The 19,576-nt window shown below is 49.4% G+C and overlaps 1 protein-coding gene and 1 long non-coding RNA gene across 9 annotated transcripts in view; one reads left to right on the top strand and one right to left on the bottom strand.

The window, feature by feature from the left end:
- MST1 (macrophage stimulating 1) overlaps nt 1-16,932 on the bottom strand; it is a 43,714-nt gene extending 26,782 nt beyond the window's left edge. For 4 of the 8 annotated variants that reach the window (XM_039482855.1, XM_039482850.1, XM_039482852.1 and 1 more), the window contains exons 1-4: nt 16,793-16,925; nt 15,691-15,838; nt 2,848-2,960; nt 1,904-2,018 (exon numbers count right to left, since the gene is read on the bottom strand). In XM_039482855.1, coding sequence (XP_039338789.1) covers nt 1,904-2,018; nt 2,848-2,960; nt 15,691-15,838; nt 16,793-16,847 — 431 coding nt within the window. In that variant the 5' untranslated portion in view covers nt 16,848-16,925. Of the gene's footprint in view, nt 1-1,903; nt 2,019-2,847; nt 2,961-15,690; nt 15,839-16,792 lie in introns of all 8 variants that reach the window. The other 4 variants (XM_039482849.1, XM_039482851.1, XM_039482857.1 and 1 more) reach the window with 3 other exon arrangements.
- Nucleotides 1,156-19,067, top strand: LOC120369496. Its single transcript, XR_005583185.1, has 2 exons — nt 1,156-1,213; nt 18,811-19,067. It is a non-coding gene; the product is annotated as an uncharacterized LOC120369496 (long non-coding RNA).
- The last annotated feature ends 509 nt before the right edge of the window (nt 19,068-19,576 follow it).

Raw genomic sequence — 19,576 nt, 5'->3', positions numbered from 1 at the left:
ACCAAGTTGGGAGGTATTGCCAATTCGGAAAAGGATCGGGATATCCTCCAGGGAGATTTGGATGACCTTGTAAACTGGAGTATTAGTAACAGGATGAAATTCAATAGTGAAAAGTGTAAGGTTATGCATTTAGGGATGACTAACAAGAATTTTAGTTATAAGCTGGGGACGCACCAGTTGGAAGTAACGGAGGAGGAGAAGGACCTAGGAGTCCTGGTTGATCGTAGGATGAGTATGAGTAGGCAATGTGATGTGGCCGTTAAAAAGGCTAATGCGGTCTTGGGATGCATTAGGCGAGGTATTTCTAGTAGGGATAAGGAGGTGCTAGTCCCGTTATATAAGGCATTGGTGAGACCTCATTTGGAGTATTGTGTGCAGTTTTGGTCTCCCATGTTTAAGAAGGATGAATTCAAACTGGAACGGGTACAAAGAAGGGCCACTAGAATGATCCGAGGAATGGAAGGCCTGTCGTATGAAAGGAGACTTGAGGAGCTCGGTTTGTTTTCCTTAACCAAAAGAAGGATAAGAGGAGATATGATTGCACTCTTTAAATATATCAGAGGGATAAATACCAGGGAAGGAGAGGAATTATTTCAGCTCAGTGCTAATGTGGACACGAGGACAAACGGATATAAATTGTCAGTCAGGAAATTCAGGCTTGAAATTAGACGAAGGTTTCTAACCATCAGGGGAGTGCAATACTGGAACAGCCTACCGAGGGAAACAGTGGGGGCGAAGGACCTCCATGACTTTAAGGTTAAGCTAGATAAGTTTATGGAGGAGATGGTATGATAGGATAACGGGCTTAGTCAATAGGTCAATTAAGTGCCACACTGGTAAATAGTACAATGGGTCAATGATATGATATAACCTTTTTCCAGAGGGTATGGCTGGAGAGTCTTGCCCGCATGCTCGGGGTTCAGCTGACCACCATATTTGGGGTCGGGAAGGAATTTTCCTCCAGGGAAGATTGGCAGTGGCCCTGGAGGTTTTTCGCCTTCCTCCGAAGCATGGGGCAGGGGTCGCTTGCTAAAGGAGTGGGTGGATCGGCTTATGTGGCCTGCATCTAGCAGGAGGTCAGACTAGATGATCATAATGGTCCCTTCTGATCTTGAATTCTATGATTCTATGACTCCGGAACTCCACCACCGTGAACGGCGGTGGCGGAGTCGAAGGGGGAGCCGCGGACTTCGATCCCGCGCCGTGAGGACGGGTAAGTACTTCGAACTAAGGTACTTCGAGTTCAGCTACGCTATTCGCGTAGCTGAACTTGCGTACCTTAGTTCGGAAACCCCCCCCAGTGTAGACCAGGCCTTACTGTTAACCAGTGTGGAGAGCCTGAAGTTATTTTGATTACTGGCTTCATATATCTAATGACAAAACAACCACCAATATGCAGTGAGTCTGCCCTATTTCTGCACAGTCTGTGCTGAATTTGACCTCCTCAGTTGTGGGATAGTGACAAAAGCCCCATTTGCTCTGGACTTCCAGAGCTATTAACTCCTGCAATGCCAGCCGAATGAGACAAGTAGCAAGCTGGTGGCAGGGCTGCGGGGAATCTAGCCCCTTCCACCCGAGGCCCTCCGTCCCAGGCTGTCACACTAACTGGCTCGACCCACCAAGCCCGGCCCCAGTCACCATGGGCTGCTGGCTGGCCCGAGCGGTCCTTGGCTACTTCAGCCCCGGTCACCAGCCCGAGCCCCAAGCTCCAGGCCCCTGATTTAGATTCGATTTAGGGAAGAGGTGGAAGCATGGGCGAGGCCACAGCCTTGGTTAGGGGAGACAGCCTCCCCTGGACTTCAATACTCATTGGCCATACCACTGGGCTGGCAGGTGGCACAGCCCCATCATGGGAGAGCCCCAACTCATCCCCAGCATGGCGTCCGCATTACCCTCACAGCACCTGTGATCATGGGGAAACTTCAGCCTCCACTGTTGGCAGTTCTTCCCCTTCTCCGTCGTGGACCGCATGCCTCGGTAGCTCCTTCCGTCTCCCCTAATGCAATTCTGCATATAATCTGTCGGTTAGAAAGGTGTCCTCGTGAGCCCAGGGATGGGTGCCTTCTAGAGAATGTTTGCGGGGAGAGCAACTAGAGCGCAGCACGAGTGGTTCCTGTAGCTCCGTACCAGCTCCATCCAGCAGTGCGGAACATGCAGCCATCATTCCCGTAGCGAGCGTGCTGGGGCACTAGAGCGCTGGGGTAAAAACTGGGCAAACTCCCTGCAGTCGGGAGCCCGGACCAGGGCGCGCTAATCACAGAGTCACACAGGGCGAACTGGTGGTTTTGAGACTGGTAGGAGAGCTGGCTCCTGTGGACTGCATAGCTGGCCAGTTTGGGGGTCCAGGAGGTCACTGCCCTCGGAGATGCTGGCACGGGCTAGGTTGGTGGTAGGAGTCAATGTCGGTAGTGGTGGAGCCCAGCAGCCTGGCAGCTGTGAGACCGACCGGGCGTGTTTTCATATAACACAGCTGTCCATGCAACCCTCTCCCAGGCCGGGCAAGCCGCCGAGTGCCTGCTCTGGAAACGCTGCTACCCTCACTCTGCCCTCTCACCTCTTCGCTCACTGCAATCCCACCCAGGCTTGGCACACGGTAGGAAGAACCTATTTGGCCAGAGGAAGCAGCAGGATCTCGCAGTTAGGTTTGATCAGCCCGAGCTGAAAGCGGTGCTGAAAGTGCCCCTGCTCTCTGCTGCCCCTACCCTTCAGCCCTTGTCCTTGTCCACACCCCCACCGCCCTGCCCCTGGGCCACCCTGCACTCCCCTTTGCCCTCACCCCCCCCCCCACCTCTGCCCCTGCTCGTCATCCCTCCCCCACCCCTCACCCTCACCCCTGCCATCACCTGCCTTTCTTCTGGTAGAGGTCATAGTGGACGTTCCTCTTAATGTGGGTGTCTGCCAAGTGCTGGGTCCATGGCAGTAGCTGGCAGCTATGGCGCTGGTGGTTGAAGTGAAAGGCCCTGAAGAGCAAACCCAAGAGTCACATCCAGGCTGGGACAGGCCCAAAAGCCCCCAACCCCCTGGCAGACCCCATCTTGTCCTCAGCACCTTCCATCCCCATAGCAGAAGTCACCACTCATGCCTGGCTACAGCCTAGCGAAGCTGGGGGAGTCCTTCCCCAGTCGAGCTCCAGCCCTCAGCTCTTCCACCACGCCAGGTCCGCCCTTCCCAGGAACCGGATCCCGGCTTCTCCCGCACGCCGGCTCCATCTCCTAGCTCCTGGGGCTGTGGTGTGGTCTGGAAAGGGGCAGACTGTGAGTTGAACAGGATGTGTCCATAGGGGAAGGAACTATAGGCGGAAAGGGTGGGGACGTGCCCAGTGTTTCCGCTATTTCCCACGCATATGCGAAATGAATTTTGTGATGTGGAAACGAGTCGATTGGAACCTGCGCGTCAGTGACCATGAGATATGTGATCATTCCCCTCTATTTGGCTTTGGTGAGGCCTTATCTGACGTACTATGTCCATTTGTCGGCCCCACACTACAAGAAGGCTTTGGGAAATTTGGAAAGATTCCAGCTGAGAATAACAAAAATGATTAGGAAGCTGGTGAACAAGATTTATGAGGAGAGGCTGAGGGGACTGGGATTGTTTAATCTGCAGAAGAGAAAAATGAGGGGGATTTGATAGCTGCTGTCAACTACCTGAAAGGGGGTTCCAAAGAGGATGGATCTAGACTGTTCTCAGTGGTAGAAGATGACAGAACAAGGAGTAATGGTCTCAAGTCGCAGTGGGGGATGTTTAGGTTGGATATTAGGAAAAACTTTTTCACTCAGAGTGTGGTGAAGCACTGGAATGGGTTACCTACGTAGGTGGTGGAATCTCCTTCCTTAGAGGTTTTTAAGGTCAGGCTTGACATAGCCCTGGTTGGATGACTTAGTTGCATATTGGTCCAGCTTCGAGCGGGGGGGGGGGGGGGGGGGGTTTAACTACATAATCGCCTGAGGTTTCGTCCAACCCTGATAGTCTTTGATTCTATGTGCACCAATATGGAGGTGCTGTATGACCAGCTCTGTCCACCAATATGCACATGATGTGTTACACAGCACCTCCATATTGGTGAAGATAAAGGTTGTGTGATGGGAGTGCGTCCGAGGATTTTGGCGTGTGAGAGGGGCTCAGGGCTAGGGCGTAGGATTGGATTTCGGTGCAAGGGGGGTGTGAGGGCTTCCCCGGGACTTCAGAGATGAGCGAGGACTCTCCCCAGATCAGGCGCCTCTTCCTTTCCGCAGCTGCTCTGCGTCTGACTCGGTCGGGGCAAGCGGAAGGGCATCTCTCTCCCCCCGCCTCAGCAGGTCCGGGGTTGGGGCCATGGGTGGGACTCTCCCCACGAAAGCCCTGAGCGCTTGTGCAGCACTTAATAGGCTGTTGCATGACCGGAGAGCTTAGAGCCCCCCGCCCCCCTGACACACAGACACTTTCTCTAGCCCAGGGCCCCACGAAACTGTAATCTGTTTCTGGAAACTTTAATCTTAAGAATATAAGAATGGCCGTACCGGGTCAGACCAAAGGTCCATCTAGCCCAGTATCTGCCTACCAACAGTGGCCAATGCCAGGTGCCCCAGAGAGTGAACTTAACAGGCAATGATCAAGTCATTGTTGCCCAATCACTTAGTTTTGTGAGATCTTTTTGAAGTTCTTCACAGTCTGCTTCGGTCTTAACTATCTTGAGCAGTTTAGTATCACCTGAAAACTTTGCCACCTCACTTTTTACCCCTTTCTCCAGATCATTTATGAATAAATTGAATAGGCTTGGTCCTAGGACTGACCCTTGGGGAACACCACTAGTTACCCCTCTCCATTCTGAGAATTTACCATTAATGGAATTTTGGAAATCTACGTATATTATGTCCACTGGATTCCTCCTTGTCCTCATGTTTGTTGAGCCCTTCAAAGAAATCTAGTAGATTAGTAGGACACGATTTTCCTTTACAGAAACTATGTTGACTATTGCTCAACAGTTTATATTTTTCTATCTTCCACCGTAAATTGGGAGCCAGCTGTCTTTGGCCAGTGGGAAAACAAAGGGCAGAAGAAAGACGCCAGGTGTTTTCCCCAATGTGACAGAGGACAGATGAGGGGCCTTTGGGGAGGTGTTTTAAGTGCTCCATATTCGTTTTGGTGAATCAGGCCCCACTCTCTTGCCAGTCTGATTCACGGTGGACCTCATGCCAGCCTCTGCTTGAACCAAAACCAATCAAAAGACATACTTACAATAAGGACTGAAAATGCATTGGGAAAGATACCTAAACCCCTCTGGACAATGGTGACAAGATTAAGGAAACTCCCAACCTCATTTGCATCAGCGATCTGACACAGAAGCGTCTTAATAAGCATTCAAAATGGAGGATACAGATTTCCAAGGCAAGAGCCACAGGGAAGCACTGCATGATTGGGAGCTCTGCTCGACATGGTAATGAACACATATCTGTATACACCCAGTTCAGTAGTTATAAGACCAAAGAACACCGCCCATATCCAGAAATGTTCCTATTGTCTAGCCTGACCAAAACAACTTTGCTGAATTCCCTCCAGCCATCAGTTTACCCATAAACAAATCTAGTGTTCTTTTTTAAACCATTGTTGTTTCACTATTAAAAAAGCCCTGCCCATGCTCAGGTAAGTGTTTCAATGCCGCCAACCAAAATCTGCATCAGTTCCATTGGAAGTTCATCTTCTGATTGATCGTACAGGGGCTCTGCCTATCTCAAGCCCTGCAGACCTTCACCTACCACCACAACCTGGGAACCCCAAAACCTTCGTTTCACAGAGTGGTGAGAACGCAAATCTCTCTCTCACGCTGTTTTTATCCTATTGTAGCTATAGCTTTCTTAACCTGACTTGTGTGATCACATATCTTTTTTTCTAAAGCTGACTTTTTGTAATCAATTTTAAGATAGTTTTAATATTCCAATGGCTTTGCCTTGTATACCTGGCAATAAATAACTTTATGGTCAAGATGGTTGCTTTCGTCCCTCCGGCTAATCTTTTTTATGTTTTTGGCTTCCCATTCGCTCTGCAGCAACGCTCCGCTTACTTAAGCTAAAGATCCTTGCCGCGTCCAAAATTCCTGTAGACTTTGCTCATCAAGTGTATTACTACCCGAACATGAAAGTGGGGCTATGTATGCGCTGAACCTGTGGCATTGGAGGGTGGTAGCTTGGAAGTGCTGCTCGACCCAGCCTGCTGAGTCCATGAGCATCTGAAAGGGTGACAGCTTGGAACTGCTGAGTGACCTGGTCTGCTCAGCGACTGTGATGTATGAGTCGAGGTGGGGGAGATCGCAGCCAAATGGGTGGAGGTGGCGGGGAAGAAGAAAGTTAGTAGCAGTTGGCTACCAGAAGGAGCAACCCGAGATGACGCCCCACCATTGGGATCAGCTTAAGACCCCCACCTCTCAAGGCCCTCCACACAGGTAGAGAAACCCCAGATGCCATCTCATCTCATCAGCCTACTCTCCAAGAACCCACCTCGCCCAAGCCTACAATCAGCTGGCCGATGCTTCAAAATTAATGATCTGGGTTTGTGAAGGCCATCTGCTCCACAAGCACCAGCCAACTCCAACTCAGCAATCAGTGGTCCCACCGAGAGCCTTCAGGTCCAGACGCCTCGCAGATATTCCCAGATAGAAAGGAAACTGTGAATGTGAATGGGAGGAAGATTACTATGTGGATGGACACTGGAGCACAGGTGTCAGCTAGCCACCAATCCCTGGTGGACCCCAAATTCATCAGCCAAGACGCCAAAATGATAGTGCAACCTCTTCAGGCAAATTCTTTTAACATACCGATAGCCAAGTTGCCTGTCCAGTAGAAGGGCTGGTCAGGAATATTGACTTTTGCAGTGTATGATTACCCGGATCCCATTCTGCTGGGAAGGCTTAGCCTACCATGTAAATCCAACAAACAGGGTGGGCATCGCTAAACAGGCCACCACATTCCTGACCCTCCTAAAGGGACCGAGCCACAGAGGGGAGCGGAACGCAATTCCAGACCAAAGTGTATGATAGCAATTGTAGATCCAGTTTGTACGCTCCAGGCAGAATGAGCCCAAGAATCAGAACTGGGGGAGCAGTCAGCACCAGATCCCGTGCTTGCAACCTATCCAGAATCAGAGGAGCCAGCGCCAAAGGGCGCCGGAGCCTGAAATACAGCCTAGGGCACCAGCAGTTCATAATCGACAGCGACACCCTTATCACCTTCATTGCTTAGGCTACGTCTACACTACCCGCCGTATCGGCGGGTAGCGATCGATTTTTCAGGGATCGATATATCGCGTCTCATCTAGACGCGATATATCGATCCCCGAACGCGCTTCTATCGATTCCGGAACTCCACCGCCCCGAACGGCGGTGGCGGCGTCGATATGGAGAGCCCCGGACATCGATCCCGCGCTGTGAGGACGGGTAAGTTATCGATATAAGATACTTCGACTTCAGCTACGTTATTCACGTAGCTGAAGTTGCGTATCTTATATCGATTTTTCCCCTTAGTGTAGACCAGCCCTTACAGTCCACAACACAGCGTGGAACTAATGTCTCCAGCATAAAGGGAGACGTTCCAGGCAGGGCAGGAAGCAGATGGAAGCATAAAGGGACCTTGAACGGCACTTCAGAGCTACCCAGTGCTTCTTGGGCCTGGTCTACACTGGGGGGTGGGGTCGATCTAAGGTACGCAACTTCAGCTACGTGAATAGCGTAGCTGAAGTCGAAGTACCTTAGCTCGAATTACTTACCTGTCCTCACGGCGCGGGATTGACGTCCACAGCTCCCCCGTCGACTCCGCTACCGCCGCTCGCTCCGGTGGAGTTCCGGAGTCGACGGGAGCGCGTTCGGGGTTCGATATATCGCGTCTAGATGAGATGCGATATATCGAACTCTGAGAAAGCGATTGCTACCCGCCGATCCGGCAGGTAGTGAAGACGTACACTCAGCTATTCCAATAGGTCCAGTTTTTTCTAGAAGGAGGATTCTCATACTAGGAAAAACTTTCTGGTGGGCACGAGGACTAGCATCCTCAATATCAGTATATCGGCACAGGAACTGAATCTTTCATCCTGGGGATCTATAAGGGTACGTCTTCACTACCCGCCGGATGGTAGCAATCGATTTCTCGGAGTTCGATATATCGCGTCTCATCTAGACGCGATATATCGAACCCCGAACGCGCTCCCGTCGACTCCAGAACTCCACCGGAGCGAGTGGCAATAGCGGAGTCGACGGGGGAGCCGTGGACATCGATCCCGCGCCGTGAGGACGGGTAAGTAATTCGAGCTAAGGTACTTCGACTTCAGCTATGCTATTCAAGTAGCTGAAGTTGCATACCTTAGATCGACCCCCCCCCCCAGTGTAGACCAGACCTAACAGTTGGATGTTCCAACTAAGTATAGGGCACATCTCTTGAGCTTAGACTATGATCACATAGTGATCATGCTGGGGTGAACAGGACCAAAGACCATTTGGGGAAATCATTCCACTGGTTTGTTTCTACCTATGTCCGGTGGAAAGCCCCACCACCAGGTCCAGGCCCGTCTCCAGCCACTGTCCATAAGTGAGCTTCCATTTCAGCGTGTAGTATTTGTCACGTCACTAAAACGTGGAACGATTTGCACCCTGACCGCCACTCACATGTAATTTCATATGTGGATTACATTTTCAATACACATTCCCTCCAAACACACACTTCGAAAATGACCAGGGAAATCATCAGGGAGGTGATGACTACAGTACAGTAAACCGGTTCTAAGGTAAATAGAGAAAAAATGATAGAATCATAGAATTTCAGGTTCGGAAGCGACCTCAGGAGGTCATCTAGTCCAAGCTCCTGCTCAAAGCACGATCAATTCCCAACTAAATCATCGCATTCAGGGCTGTGTCAAGCCTGATCATCAAAACTTCTAAGGAAGGAGATTGCACCACCTCCCTAGGTAATCCATTCCAGCGCTTCATCACGCTCCTAATGAAAAAGTTTTTTATACTATCAAACCTAAACCTCCGCGACTGCGACTTGAAACCATTACTCCTTGTTCTGTCATCTGCTACCACTGACAACAGTTTTCATTTTCTTTAAACCCCCATATTTCAAGGTAGTTGAAAGCAGCTATGAAATCCCCCTCATTCTTCTCGTCTACAGACTAAACAATCCCAGTTTCCTCAGTCTCGTCTCATAAGTCATGTGTTCCAGCCCCTAATAATTTTTGTTACTCTCCACTGGAATCTTCCTAATTTTTTCCAAAGCCTTCATGTAGTGTGGGGGCCAAAACTGGACACAGTACTCTAGATGAGGCCTCACCAATGTCGAATAGACGGGAATGATCTGCTGGCAACGCTTCTACAAAGTGAGAACAAAATGCTGTTTAGCCTTCTTGGCAATAAGGGCACACTGTTGATTCATATCCAGCTTCTGGTCCACTGTAACCCCTAGTTTCTTTTCTGCAGAACTGGTGCCTAGCCACTCGGTCCCTAGTCTGTAGCAATGCATGCGATTCTTCCGTCTTAAGAGCAGGATTCTACACTTACCCTTGTTGAACCGCATCAGACTTCTTTTCGCCCAAACCTCTACTTTGTCTAGGTCCCTCTGTATCCTACCCACCAGCATATCTACCAGTCCTCCAAGTTTAGTGTCATCTGCAAACTTGCTGAGAGTGCCGTCCACACCATCCTCCAGATCATTAATGAAGATATTGAACAAAGTCAGCCCGAGGACCGACCCTTGGGACCGCTTGAAATCGTTTGCCAACTAGACATAGAACCTATGATTACTACCTATTGAGCACGATAGAGCTAGCCTCCTAGCCACCTATAGCCCATTCATCCAGCCCATACTTCTTTAAGTTGCTGGCAAGAATACCGTGGCAGAACGTATCAAAAGCTTTGCTAAAGTCAAAGAATAACACGCCCACTGCTTCCCCATCATCCAGTTAGCTCATCATAGAAGTCAATTAGGTTAGTCAGGCATGACTTGCCCTTTGGGAGACCATGCTGACGGTTCTTGATCACTTTCCTTTCCTCTAAGTGCTTCAGAACTGATTGCTTGAGTTCCTGCTCCATGATTTTCCAGGTAGTGATGTGAGGCTGAGTGGTCTGTAATTCCCCCGAATCTCCTTCTTCCCTTTTAAAAAGAGATGGGCACTACATTAGCCTTTTTCCAGTCTTCAAGTTCCTCTCTGGAATCGCCATGACTTTGCAAATATAATGGCTATTGGCACTAGTGTCACATCTGTCAACTCTTTTAGAAGCCTGGGTTTATGTCTTGGAGAGGGTGGCTCGACTCCCGATCAGCAAAGGGTAGACATGATAGGAACGGAACCTGCTCCAACCGACACGCACTCCTTACGAACTCTCTTGGGAACTTTTAATTTTGGTAGCAAGATCATTGACATGTTCTCTGAGGAAGCCAAGTCTCTGTACGAATTATTAAAGAAAAACAGGATTTGGATACTGGGACCAGACCAACAGATTGCCCTAGTTACCGTGAAGCAAAGTTTCATTAGTGCGTCTGCCCTGGTTTATCCTGCCCTTGCCTTGCCATTTGTGATTGAATTTGCCTCCTCAGATAAGAGTCAGAGTGACTCTCAACCAACGGCAACACATATGCCTCCAGGCTCCTGGATCAAATAGAGACACGCGTTACCCCTTGTGAAAAAGAGTGTCTTGCGTTGGTCTGAAGCCCGATGCATTGGGAATTTATTATTGGCCATCAAAGGTTCACAGTAATAAGAACAAAAGGCCATAAGAACGGCCGTACCAGGTCAGACCAGCTAGCTAGCTCGGTATCTGTCTACCGACAGTGGCCAATGCCAGGTGCCCCAGAGGGAGGGAACCAAACAGGCAATGCTCACGTGATCTCTTTCATACCATCCATCTCCATCCTCTGACAAACAGAGGCTAGGTACACCGTTCATTACCCATCCTGTCTACTAGCCATTTATGGACTTAACCACCATGAATTTATCCACTTCTCTTTTAAACGCTGTTATAGTCCTAGTCTTTACAACCTCCTCAGGTAAGGAGGTCCACAAGTTGACTGTGCGCTGTGTGAAGAACTTCCTTGTATTTGTTTTAAACCTGCTGCTTATTAATTTCATTTGGTGACCCTCCCATAATTCTTGTATTATGGGAATAAGTAAATAACTTTTCCTTATCCACTTTCTCAACATCACTCATGATTTTATATAGCGCTATCATATCCCCCCTTAGTCTCCTCTTTTCCAAACTGACAAGTCCTAGCCTCGTTACTCTGTTCTCATATGGGACCCTCCCGAAACCCTTAATCATTTTACTTGCTCTTTTCTGAACCTTTTCTAGTGCAAGTATATTTTTTTTATGTGAGGAGACCACAACTGTACACTGTATTTGAGATGTGGTCGAAGCATGGATTTATATAAGGGCAATAATATATTCTCTATCCCCTTTTTAATGAGTCATAACATCCTGTTTGCTTTTTTGACCGCCCCTGCACAGTGCTTGGACATCGTCAGAGAACTGGCTGCTATGACTCCAAGATCTTCTTCCAAACTCTTTGTAGCTAATTTAGCCTCCATGTGTGTATAGTTGGGGTTAGTTTTTCCAATGTGCATTACTTTACATTTATCAACATTAAATTTCATTTGCCATTTTGTTGCCCAATGACTTAGTTTTGTGAGAGCTTTTTGAAGTTCTTTACAGTTTGCTTTGGTCTTACCTATCTTGAGCAGTTTAGTATTATCTGCAAAATTTGGCACCTCACTGTTAACCCCTTTCTCCAGATCATTTATGAATAAACCTCCTCTAGTGACACTAATATGTGACAGTTCCTCAGATTTGTCACCTACTCAGATTTGTCACCAGCTCAGGTTTGGGAATCTCCTTAACATCCTCAGCAGTGAAGACTGAAGCAAAGAATCCATTTAGTTTCTCCGCAATGACTTTATCATCTTTAAGCGCTCCTTTTGTATCTCGATCATCAAGGGGCCCCACTGGTTGTTTAGCAGGCTTCCTGCTTCTAATGTACTTTAAAAAAACATGTTGGCTAGCCGTTCTTCAAACTCCTCTTTGGCTTTTCTTATTATACTCACACTTAATTTGGCAGTGTTTATGCTCCTTTCTATTTGCCTCACTAGGCTTTGACTTCCACTTTCTAAAGGAAGTCTTTTTATCCTTCACTGCTTCTTTTACATGGTTGTTAAGCCACGGTGGCTCTTTTTTAGTTCTTTTACTGTGTTTCTTAATTTGGGGATAATACATTGAAGTTGTGCCTCTATTATGGTGTTTTTTAAAAGCGCCCATGCAGCTTGCAGGAATTTCACTTTAGTCACTGTACCTTTAACTTCTGTTTAACTAACCCCCCTCATTTTTGCATAGTTCCCCCTTTTGAAATTAAATGTCAGTGTTGGGCAGTTGAGATGTTCTTCCCACCACAGGGATGTTGAATGCTATTGTATTATGTTCACTATTTCCGAGTGGTCCTGCTATAGTTACCTCTTGGACCAGCTCCTGCGCTCCACTCAGGATTAAATCTAGAGTTGCCGCTCCCCTTGCGGGTTCCCGTACCAGCTGCTCCATGAAGCAGTCATTTAAAGTGTTGAGAAAATTTATCTCTGCATTTCATCCTGAAGTGAAATGTTCCCAGTCAATATGGCGATAATTGAAATCCCCCCTCTATTACTGGGTTCTTAATTTTGATAGCCTCGCTAATTTCTCTTAGTATTTCATCCGCAATATTACAGTCCTGATCAGGTTGTCCATATTAGATCCCTAATGTTATATTTTTATTAGAGCATGAAATTTCTATCCACAGAGTTTCTATGGAACGTGGATTCGCTTAAGATTCTTCTTCATTTGAATCTACATTTTCTTTCACATATAGTTCCACTCCACCTCCCCGTATTTTGTACCCCAGAATGATTGTTTCCCATTGAGTGCTCTCAGTCCACCATGTTTCTGAGATGCCAATTATATCAATATCCTCAAGGCACTCTAGTTCACCCAGCTTATTATTTAGACTTCTAGCATTTGTGTATAAGCACTTAAAAACTTGTCTCTGTTTATTTGTCTGCCCTTTTCTGATGTGTCAGATTCTTTTTTATGTGACTCTCATCTGATATGGCCCTTACATTATCCTCTTCCATCCTCTTCTCCTGGCTATAACCTGGAGATTCGCTATCATTTGATTCTTCCCTAAGGCTACGTCTATACTACCCGCCCGGGTCGGCGGGTAGCGTTCGACTTCTCGGAGTTCGATATATCGCGTCTCATCTAGACGCGATTTATCGAACTCCCAACGCGCTCCCGTTGACTCCAGAACTCCACCACTGCGAACGGCGGTGGCGGAGTCGACAGGGGAGCCGTGGACTTCGATCCCGCAGCGTCTGGACGGGTGAGTAGTTCAAGCTAAGGTAGTTCGAGGTCAGCTAAGCTATTCACGTAGCTGAACTTGGGTACCTTAGTTCGACCCCCCCCAGTGTAGACCAGGCCTAAGAGAAGTCTGCGTCCGATCCACATGCTCCTCTGCAGCATTCGGCTTTCCCCCATCTCCTAGTTTAAAAACTGTTCTACAACCTTTTTAATGTTTAGTGCCAGCAGTCTGGTTCCACTTTGGTTTAGGTGGAGGCCATCTCTCCTGTATAGGCTCCCCGCATTCCAAAATGTTCCCCAGTTCCTAATGAATGTAAACCCCTCCTTTCTGTACATTCTACACATTCCCCAGTCAAGTTCATTAGATCAGGGAAGATACAGGACAGCCAGATTTCTATCGCCCGCATTGCTCAATGGACCCTCATCCTAGTAAATGGAGGAGTCAAGTTTAAAATAGAACATGCACTTTCATCAGACTCCCGTATGGGCTAATTACAGAAGGCGACGAGCATACCTGCTCCCTCCCCCTTGTAAAACATTTTGAAGGGCCAGTCAAGGGAGGCGTGAGGCTTGTAGACGCTAAGCAGGAGGAGCTTGCACTTTGATTTACCTTTGGATCATCCCCAAAGAGGGCATAGAGCCCTCTGGGTAAATGACGGAGAGAGGTGCCAAGGACCAGCTCACCCCCCCTGATTCTGCCCAAACAGCCGAGGTGTAGGCTGTTAGGGCTGTCTTAGCTTATGAATCCCGGGACATTTCTGTTACTATTTCACTGATTCTCACTGGACAGCCAGAGAAATCACTGTGTTGCTCCCCCCCTTTGTTGAACAGAGAAAAAAGATACCTTGGGCTTAAGTACCCTTCAAGATAGGGCTACAGCAATCCGGTCCTTAGCACTGGATGCTGCTTGTCAGGGTGGTGATCAGGCATGAAAGCAGATATAAACCAGTGGTGTGCTAATAGTCTGCAGTGCACCATGGTTAATGCTGATTGCTAGGGTCAAAAAAAATGCATTGGCGTACCAAAAAATATAGGGTTCCTGGTTCAGGATTCAGGTAGATTATATAGGTCCTTTACCCAGCACCAGCAGAGGAAATAATTACTGCCTGGTATAGTAGATCCCTTTGCTAAATGTGTCAAAATCATTCCTACAAAAACCGACACTGCCTTGATCTGTGCTAAAAAAACTCTTTGAAATGGTTTTCTCAAGAATGGGCATTCCCAGAGTAATTGCTTCAGATTTAGAATCCCATTTTGTGGGAGCTGTTATGTAAGTCATTACGTATTAAGCAACTTTTCCACATAGCTGGACACCCTGAGTCCTCTGGACAAGTTGAACGATCCAATCGCATGGTAAAGGAAGCTTTGAGAAAAGTAAAGAGCAGAGAGAGAGAGGGACTGGGATGAAAAGCTACCAACCATCTTAATGTCTCTAAGAGGCTCTAAAGTGATACATGGGTAAACTCCCTTTGAAGTTATGACTGGAAGGCAAATGAGCATTCCTGAAAGTTGCTGGTTGGGAAGGTGGTAATAGATGAATGGGTACAAACCCTAGTAGAGCCCATAGCTGCTTTGCACAAGCAAGTGGCAGCACAGGCAGGCTTAGTACAGCAAAAAACACAAAAAACTAGCCTCCTGGCGCTAAAGAGCCATTCAGAGAGCAGAGTTTTTCTCCCACACCGCAGCAACACAAAGCCAGTCTCACTCTGTGTGTGTGTGTGTGTGTGTGTGTGTGTGTGTGTGTGTGTGTGTGTGTGTGTGTGTGTGTGTGTGTGTGTGTGTGTGGGCACGAGCGCAAAGATCCCAACAGCTCACGGCCTCCCCCGACTCAAGAGACCTGGGGATGGGATAGTGATTTCTATTCACTCTTTTTGTGCACATAACAAAATTCATTCCGCACATGTGTACGAAAAATTAGAGGGCACCCTGACAGACTCTGCCACCCTGCTCCCACCTGGGCAGCGGTGTGTGTGTGTGGGGGGATTTAGCAGCCCCTGGACTCCCCACCACAAGCTGGGAAGGGGAAGACGGTTCCCTCTGGAGCCCTTGGCCTGGTGTGTGTGTGTTTGTGTGTGAGAAACCCTAGGAGGCACTTTTGAAACGGAGGGGAGGAGTGATTGAGAAGTTGGGCAGAGGCAGAAGTGGGGGGACAGATCCCTTCTTTCAGTAGAGAGGGACGGCAATAATTGGCAGCCTGTGCAAAACGTTGAGACGCCTGCGCTGCTGAGCTAGCACTTTGGGATCAGGCTCCTGACTGCAGCTCTCCTGAGGCAGGCATCTTTGACCCGTTCATGCATCACATGGGGGAGCTCACACACAGTCATGTGCAACCTTAGCTGGGCCACTCCCCCGCTCACCTGCAGTCCAGCAGCACCATGCAGCGCCTGGCACACTCCTCGGTGTCTGAAGGCTCCTCCTGCTCTGGGCCAGAGTTGCGCTGGCTCAGGGATAGCAGCTGGGTTGCTTTGAGCTTCTGGAAGTCATTGAGAGGGGAACGCCGCTGCCCTGGGGTACACATCAAGAGACACACTCCTGGTAAACATATGGCTGAAGGTGCCCAGCTTTGGCCTCTCTCCTCACCATGGGCATGGAACAAAGAGGGGTCCAGAGATGCACTGGGGCCAGGGAGGCAGAGATGCCTGGGCAGGCAGCAGAGCTATGGACAGGCAGCGGAGCCGTCAGTGGGGCTGGTGGGCCGTCAGTAGGATCAGTAGAGGGGGTCAGCTGTAGGCAGGCAGAGGGGCTGGCGGGTCGGCCGAGTGATCAGCAGTGGGGCCGGCAGTGCGACTGGCCACAGCAAGGGGCTGTTTCAAGCTGTGTTTTGTATCGTCTAAAATTCTCCGTCATAGTCTGGCCTAAGTGCTAGGTCAGGGCAGAGGCTGGGGTTCCAATGGGAACTCCTCAGCACCAGGGGGCCTGTCTGAGAGGTCTCAGCACGTCTTTGCCCAAAGACAGGGAAAAAACACACCGGAGACCAGCCAGCACCGGGTGGCCAGCCGAGCTAGGACAAAGCACATCTGTGAGTGCAGTCACTGGCTGGGGCACTGCCCTAAAGGCTCTGCCAGCATTCCTGCCCCACAGAGCCCATGGCCTGGCCCCACTCAAGGGCACCGCTGCTCATTGCTGTCCACCTCCCTCTCCCCTTTTGGCTGGGGCCATGACCAAGCTATGCTGGTCAGAGTCTGTTCCTTTGTGAGACTTGAGCACTAAGGGGAGAGCGGCAGTTCCTGCCCTGCCTGATGGGGCTTTTCCCCATGGTCTCCCCTGGGCCCTACTCCTCTTGGCTGCCTGCTCCCAGACCTCCTCAGCAGGGCAGCTGCCAGCAGCACTGAGCTGCAGGAGAGAGAGCCATGTCTTGGACCTCATGCCAATCCCAAAAAGGCCCTCTGCCCTAATCCCAAACCCACTGAGAGGGCAGGCTCACAGCAGGCCCTGGTTGCCCCAGGCGGGCACTCCTACCTGTGCTGGGGGCACAGGCCAGGGCAAGCAGCAGCACTGCTCCGGCCTGAATCATCCTGCTGCGCCTCAGGGATTGTCGCAGAGCCTGTACAGAAACGCTCAGGCTGAGGTTGGACTAGCCAAGCAGGGCTGTGCCCTGAGCTCCCATTCCCCACCGCCTCCGCTGGGCAAATATTTGCCTCTGGGCCAAAAGCCAATAATGCAGCTCTGGGGAGGGTGAGGGTTACCATTTAAGGGATCCCAGGCACGGCACAGGGGAGCAGCGCTCGCCCCCAACACACACCCAGCTCATGGGGGTTTCAGATTCCTGCCATCAAAAGTTCCTGGGTTTCAATAAATAGTCACACCCTGCATGGCCATATCGACATAGAGGGGGGCAGGTTGTGAAACTGCTCTATGCCTAGCTCTGGCAGGACTCGGCCAATTTTCCCCTCCTCCCTTTGCAATAACTGGCATGACTCCTAGAGCTGCCCTGTCAGGTTCGAGCCACGCCCCATGCAGCCGACCCTCGGCCCTTTCACAGCTCCAGAAGCCGGGCACCGTGGGTGGGGGACCGAGGGACTTTGGAGACAGCTGAGCCGGCAGGTGGCCCACATGCCCTGGGGCAGCAGGACAGTGCTATCAGAGCCTCTGGCCACGCTGGGTGAGCCAAGGCTGCAGCAGAGCCCAGAGGGAAGAGATGCACACGGCCTGACAGGGTGAACGTGAACATGCACCAGGCCAGCCACACTGGGGCAATACTCATGGTGGGTGGTGTATCCTCACATCAGTTAGACCTCTATCCCACCAAAGGGAGTCAGTGTCCCTGCAGCACTGTGATAATATCTATATAGGGCTGTTTTTGTCCATAATCCCCAGCGGGCAAATGTCTGTATGGCTGTGAGGTCCCTAAACTATATCCAAGGGGCCTTGTCCCTGCATCACTGTAATTCAGGCGCCGACTCTCCTCTGGGGGCCATGTCTGGGTGGCTGGGGCTAACTACTGGGCTAGTGTTGCTGGGGGTCAATGGACACAATGAGTTCCATGCACTTCTCCCTGCAGCACACTTACACTGCACAACTGATGCAGGTCTGGAGCCTGACGTACCAGAATCTCAGCCTGCTCAGGCCCAGGGCAATACGCACCATTCACAACCTGTATAACTTGCACTAGTCAGAAAAACATCTAAAGTCTTTGAAACCCGTGGTTGCGCTTTCAATCCTTCAGGAGGCCATTTAGGGATTTGGGGCTTGGTCCTTCTTTGAGCAGGGGGTTGGACTAGATTACTTTCTGAGGCCCCTTCCAACTCTGATATTGTATGATTCTATGACATGCAATGTGCGAAGTCAGGTTTTTGCTGTGACATAGTCTCTTGCTCCCAGGCCCTTTAGCTGGAGATTGTTCCCTAGGAGAGCCACTGTCTGGCCAGCTCACAGACGGTCATACCCTGGCTTTGAGGATCAGGGAGCCTGGGATGAGACGGGGATAAAGTCTGACCCATTTTTTTATCGGAGACAAACCAAGCCAAAGAAGTTCCCGAGGGGAAAGAAGAGACCAGCACCAAAAGAACAAGTAGTGGCTGGTTCTGGGGTTGCCGCTCACTTGCAGCCTGAGCAGTGTAGAAAAACAGGCCCAGCGCATGACAGGATCAGTCATGCTGAGGCCAGCCACAAACCAGCATCGTTCTGTTCTAGCTTTGCAGATAGTTGCCTCCTCAAACCCAGCTCTCAGCAGGGCTTTAGAACAATCTCTTCATAGCTTTTACAGGTGCCTGTCTTATAAAACACTGACAGTTGAGTGGAGTGAGGCACTAACTGCAATGGGGGCTGCCATGTGATCAGGACAGAATAGAGGATTTGAACACATAGTAAATATCATACAATAAACAATTTATTTTACTTCAACTTCTTTATCATCACTAGTGGTTCGACCTAATCTTTGTGCTATGTTTCATGGGATGAAAGAAGTAGGAATTAATCTCTTGCTACTCCCAGTCATACTAGCTTACAGCTGAGTATTCTTTTTCCTCATTGAATAGAATTTTGTGTTCTGAAAGAAGTCACCTTGTGCGTGATCATGACCATATCATGAAGGACTGGAAGTACTGGAAACTTGAAAAGCCACCAAAAATGAACACACTGCATTTGAGAAGTTCATTATCAGAGTTGTTCAAAAGTACAAGAAACCAAGAAGGAGGTACAGATAGTGCTTCTTAGTAGATTTATGTAGTCAACTTTACTTTGTGTGATGATTTAAAAACATCCGTTAAAGCTAATAAAATGGTCGTGGAACATTTTTCAGTTTTTACTATGGTGACATACAGCTTACCTTCACCCTAATGGTGTCATCCCTCATTGGTCCTCACCCTCACCTTGTATTTTTTGACCCTCCCCCCCAAAATTTCAATTCCTTGGGGAAACACTGCTATTTGATATCAGGCAACTGTGAATCCCGTTGAGTTCAGAACTTCACAATTAACTGCACTACCACCCGAGATGTGTTACTGACAGCTAGTAGAGCGGTGGAGAGCAGTGTGGGACCCATCCTTTCACACAAAGATGGCAAAGTGACCAGCAAACAAGGGCTGTTGAAAAACGCCACAAAGCGAAGATGGAAGCTCATCGAATGCTGGGGTGGGAAGCATCATGGGACATTGAGCCCAGCCCCATGATGCGCTGCAATCCACTCTACCTTATTAGACGACCTAGCGGCAGAAGTGTGGGATAGCTACCCACTGTGCACTGTTCTCACTGTCAATGCTCCTGCCCAAGTGTGGATGCGCTTTGCCGACAGTGCGAACATGA

The sequence above is a fragment of the Mauremys reevesii genome, linkage group 7 (genome assembly GCF_016161935.1).
Source record: "Mauremys reevesii isolate NIE-2019 linkage group 7, ASM1616193v1, whole genome shotgun sequence".
NCBI lineage: Eukaryota > Metazoa > Chordata > Testudines > Geoemydidae > Mauremys > Mauremys reevesii.
The sequence above is the reverse complement of the archived record's forward strand: the minus strand, read 5'-3'. Positions and strand labels throughout refer to the sequence as shown.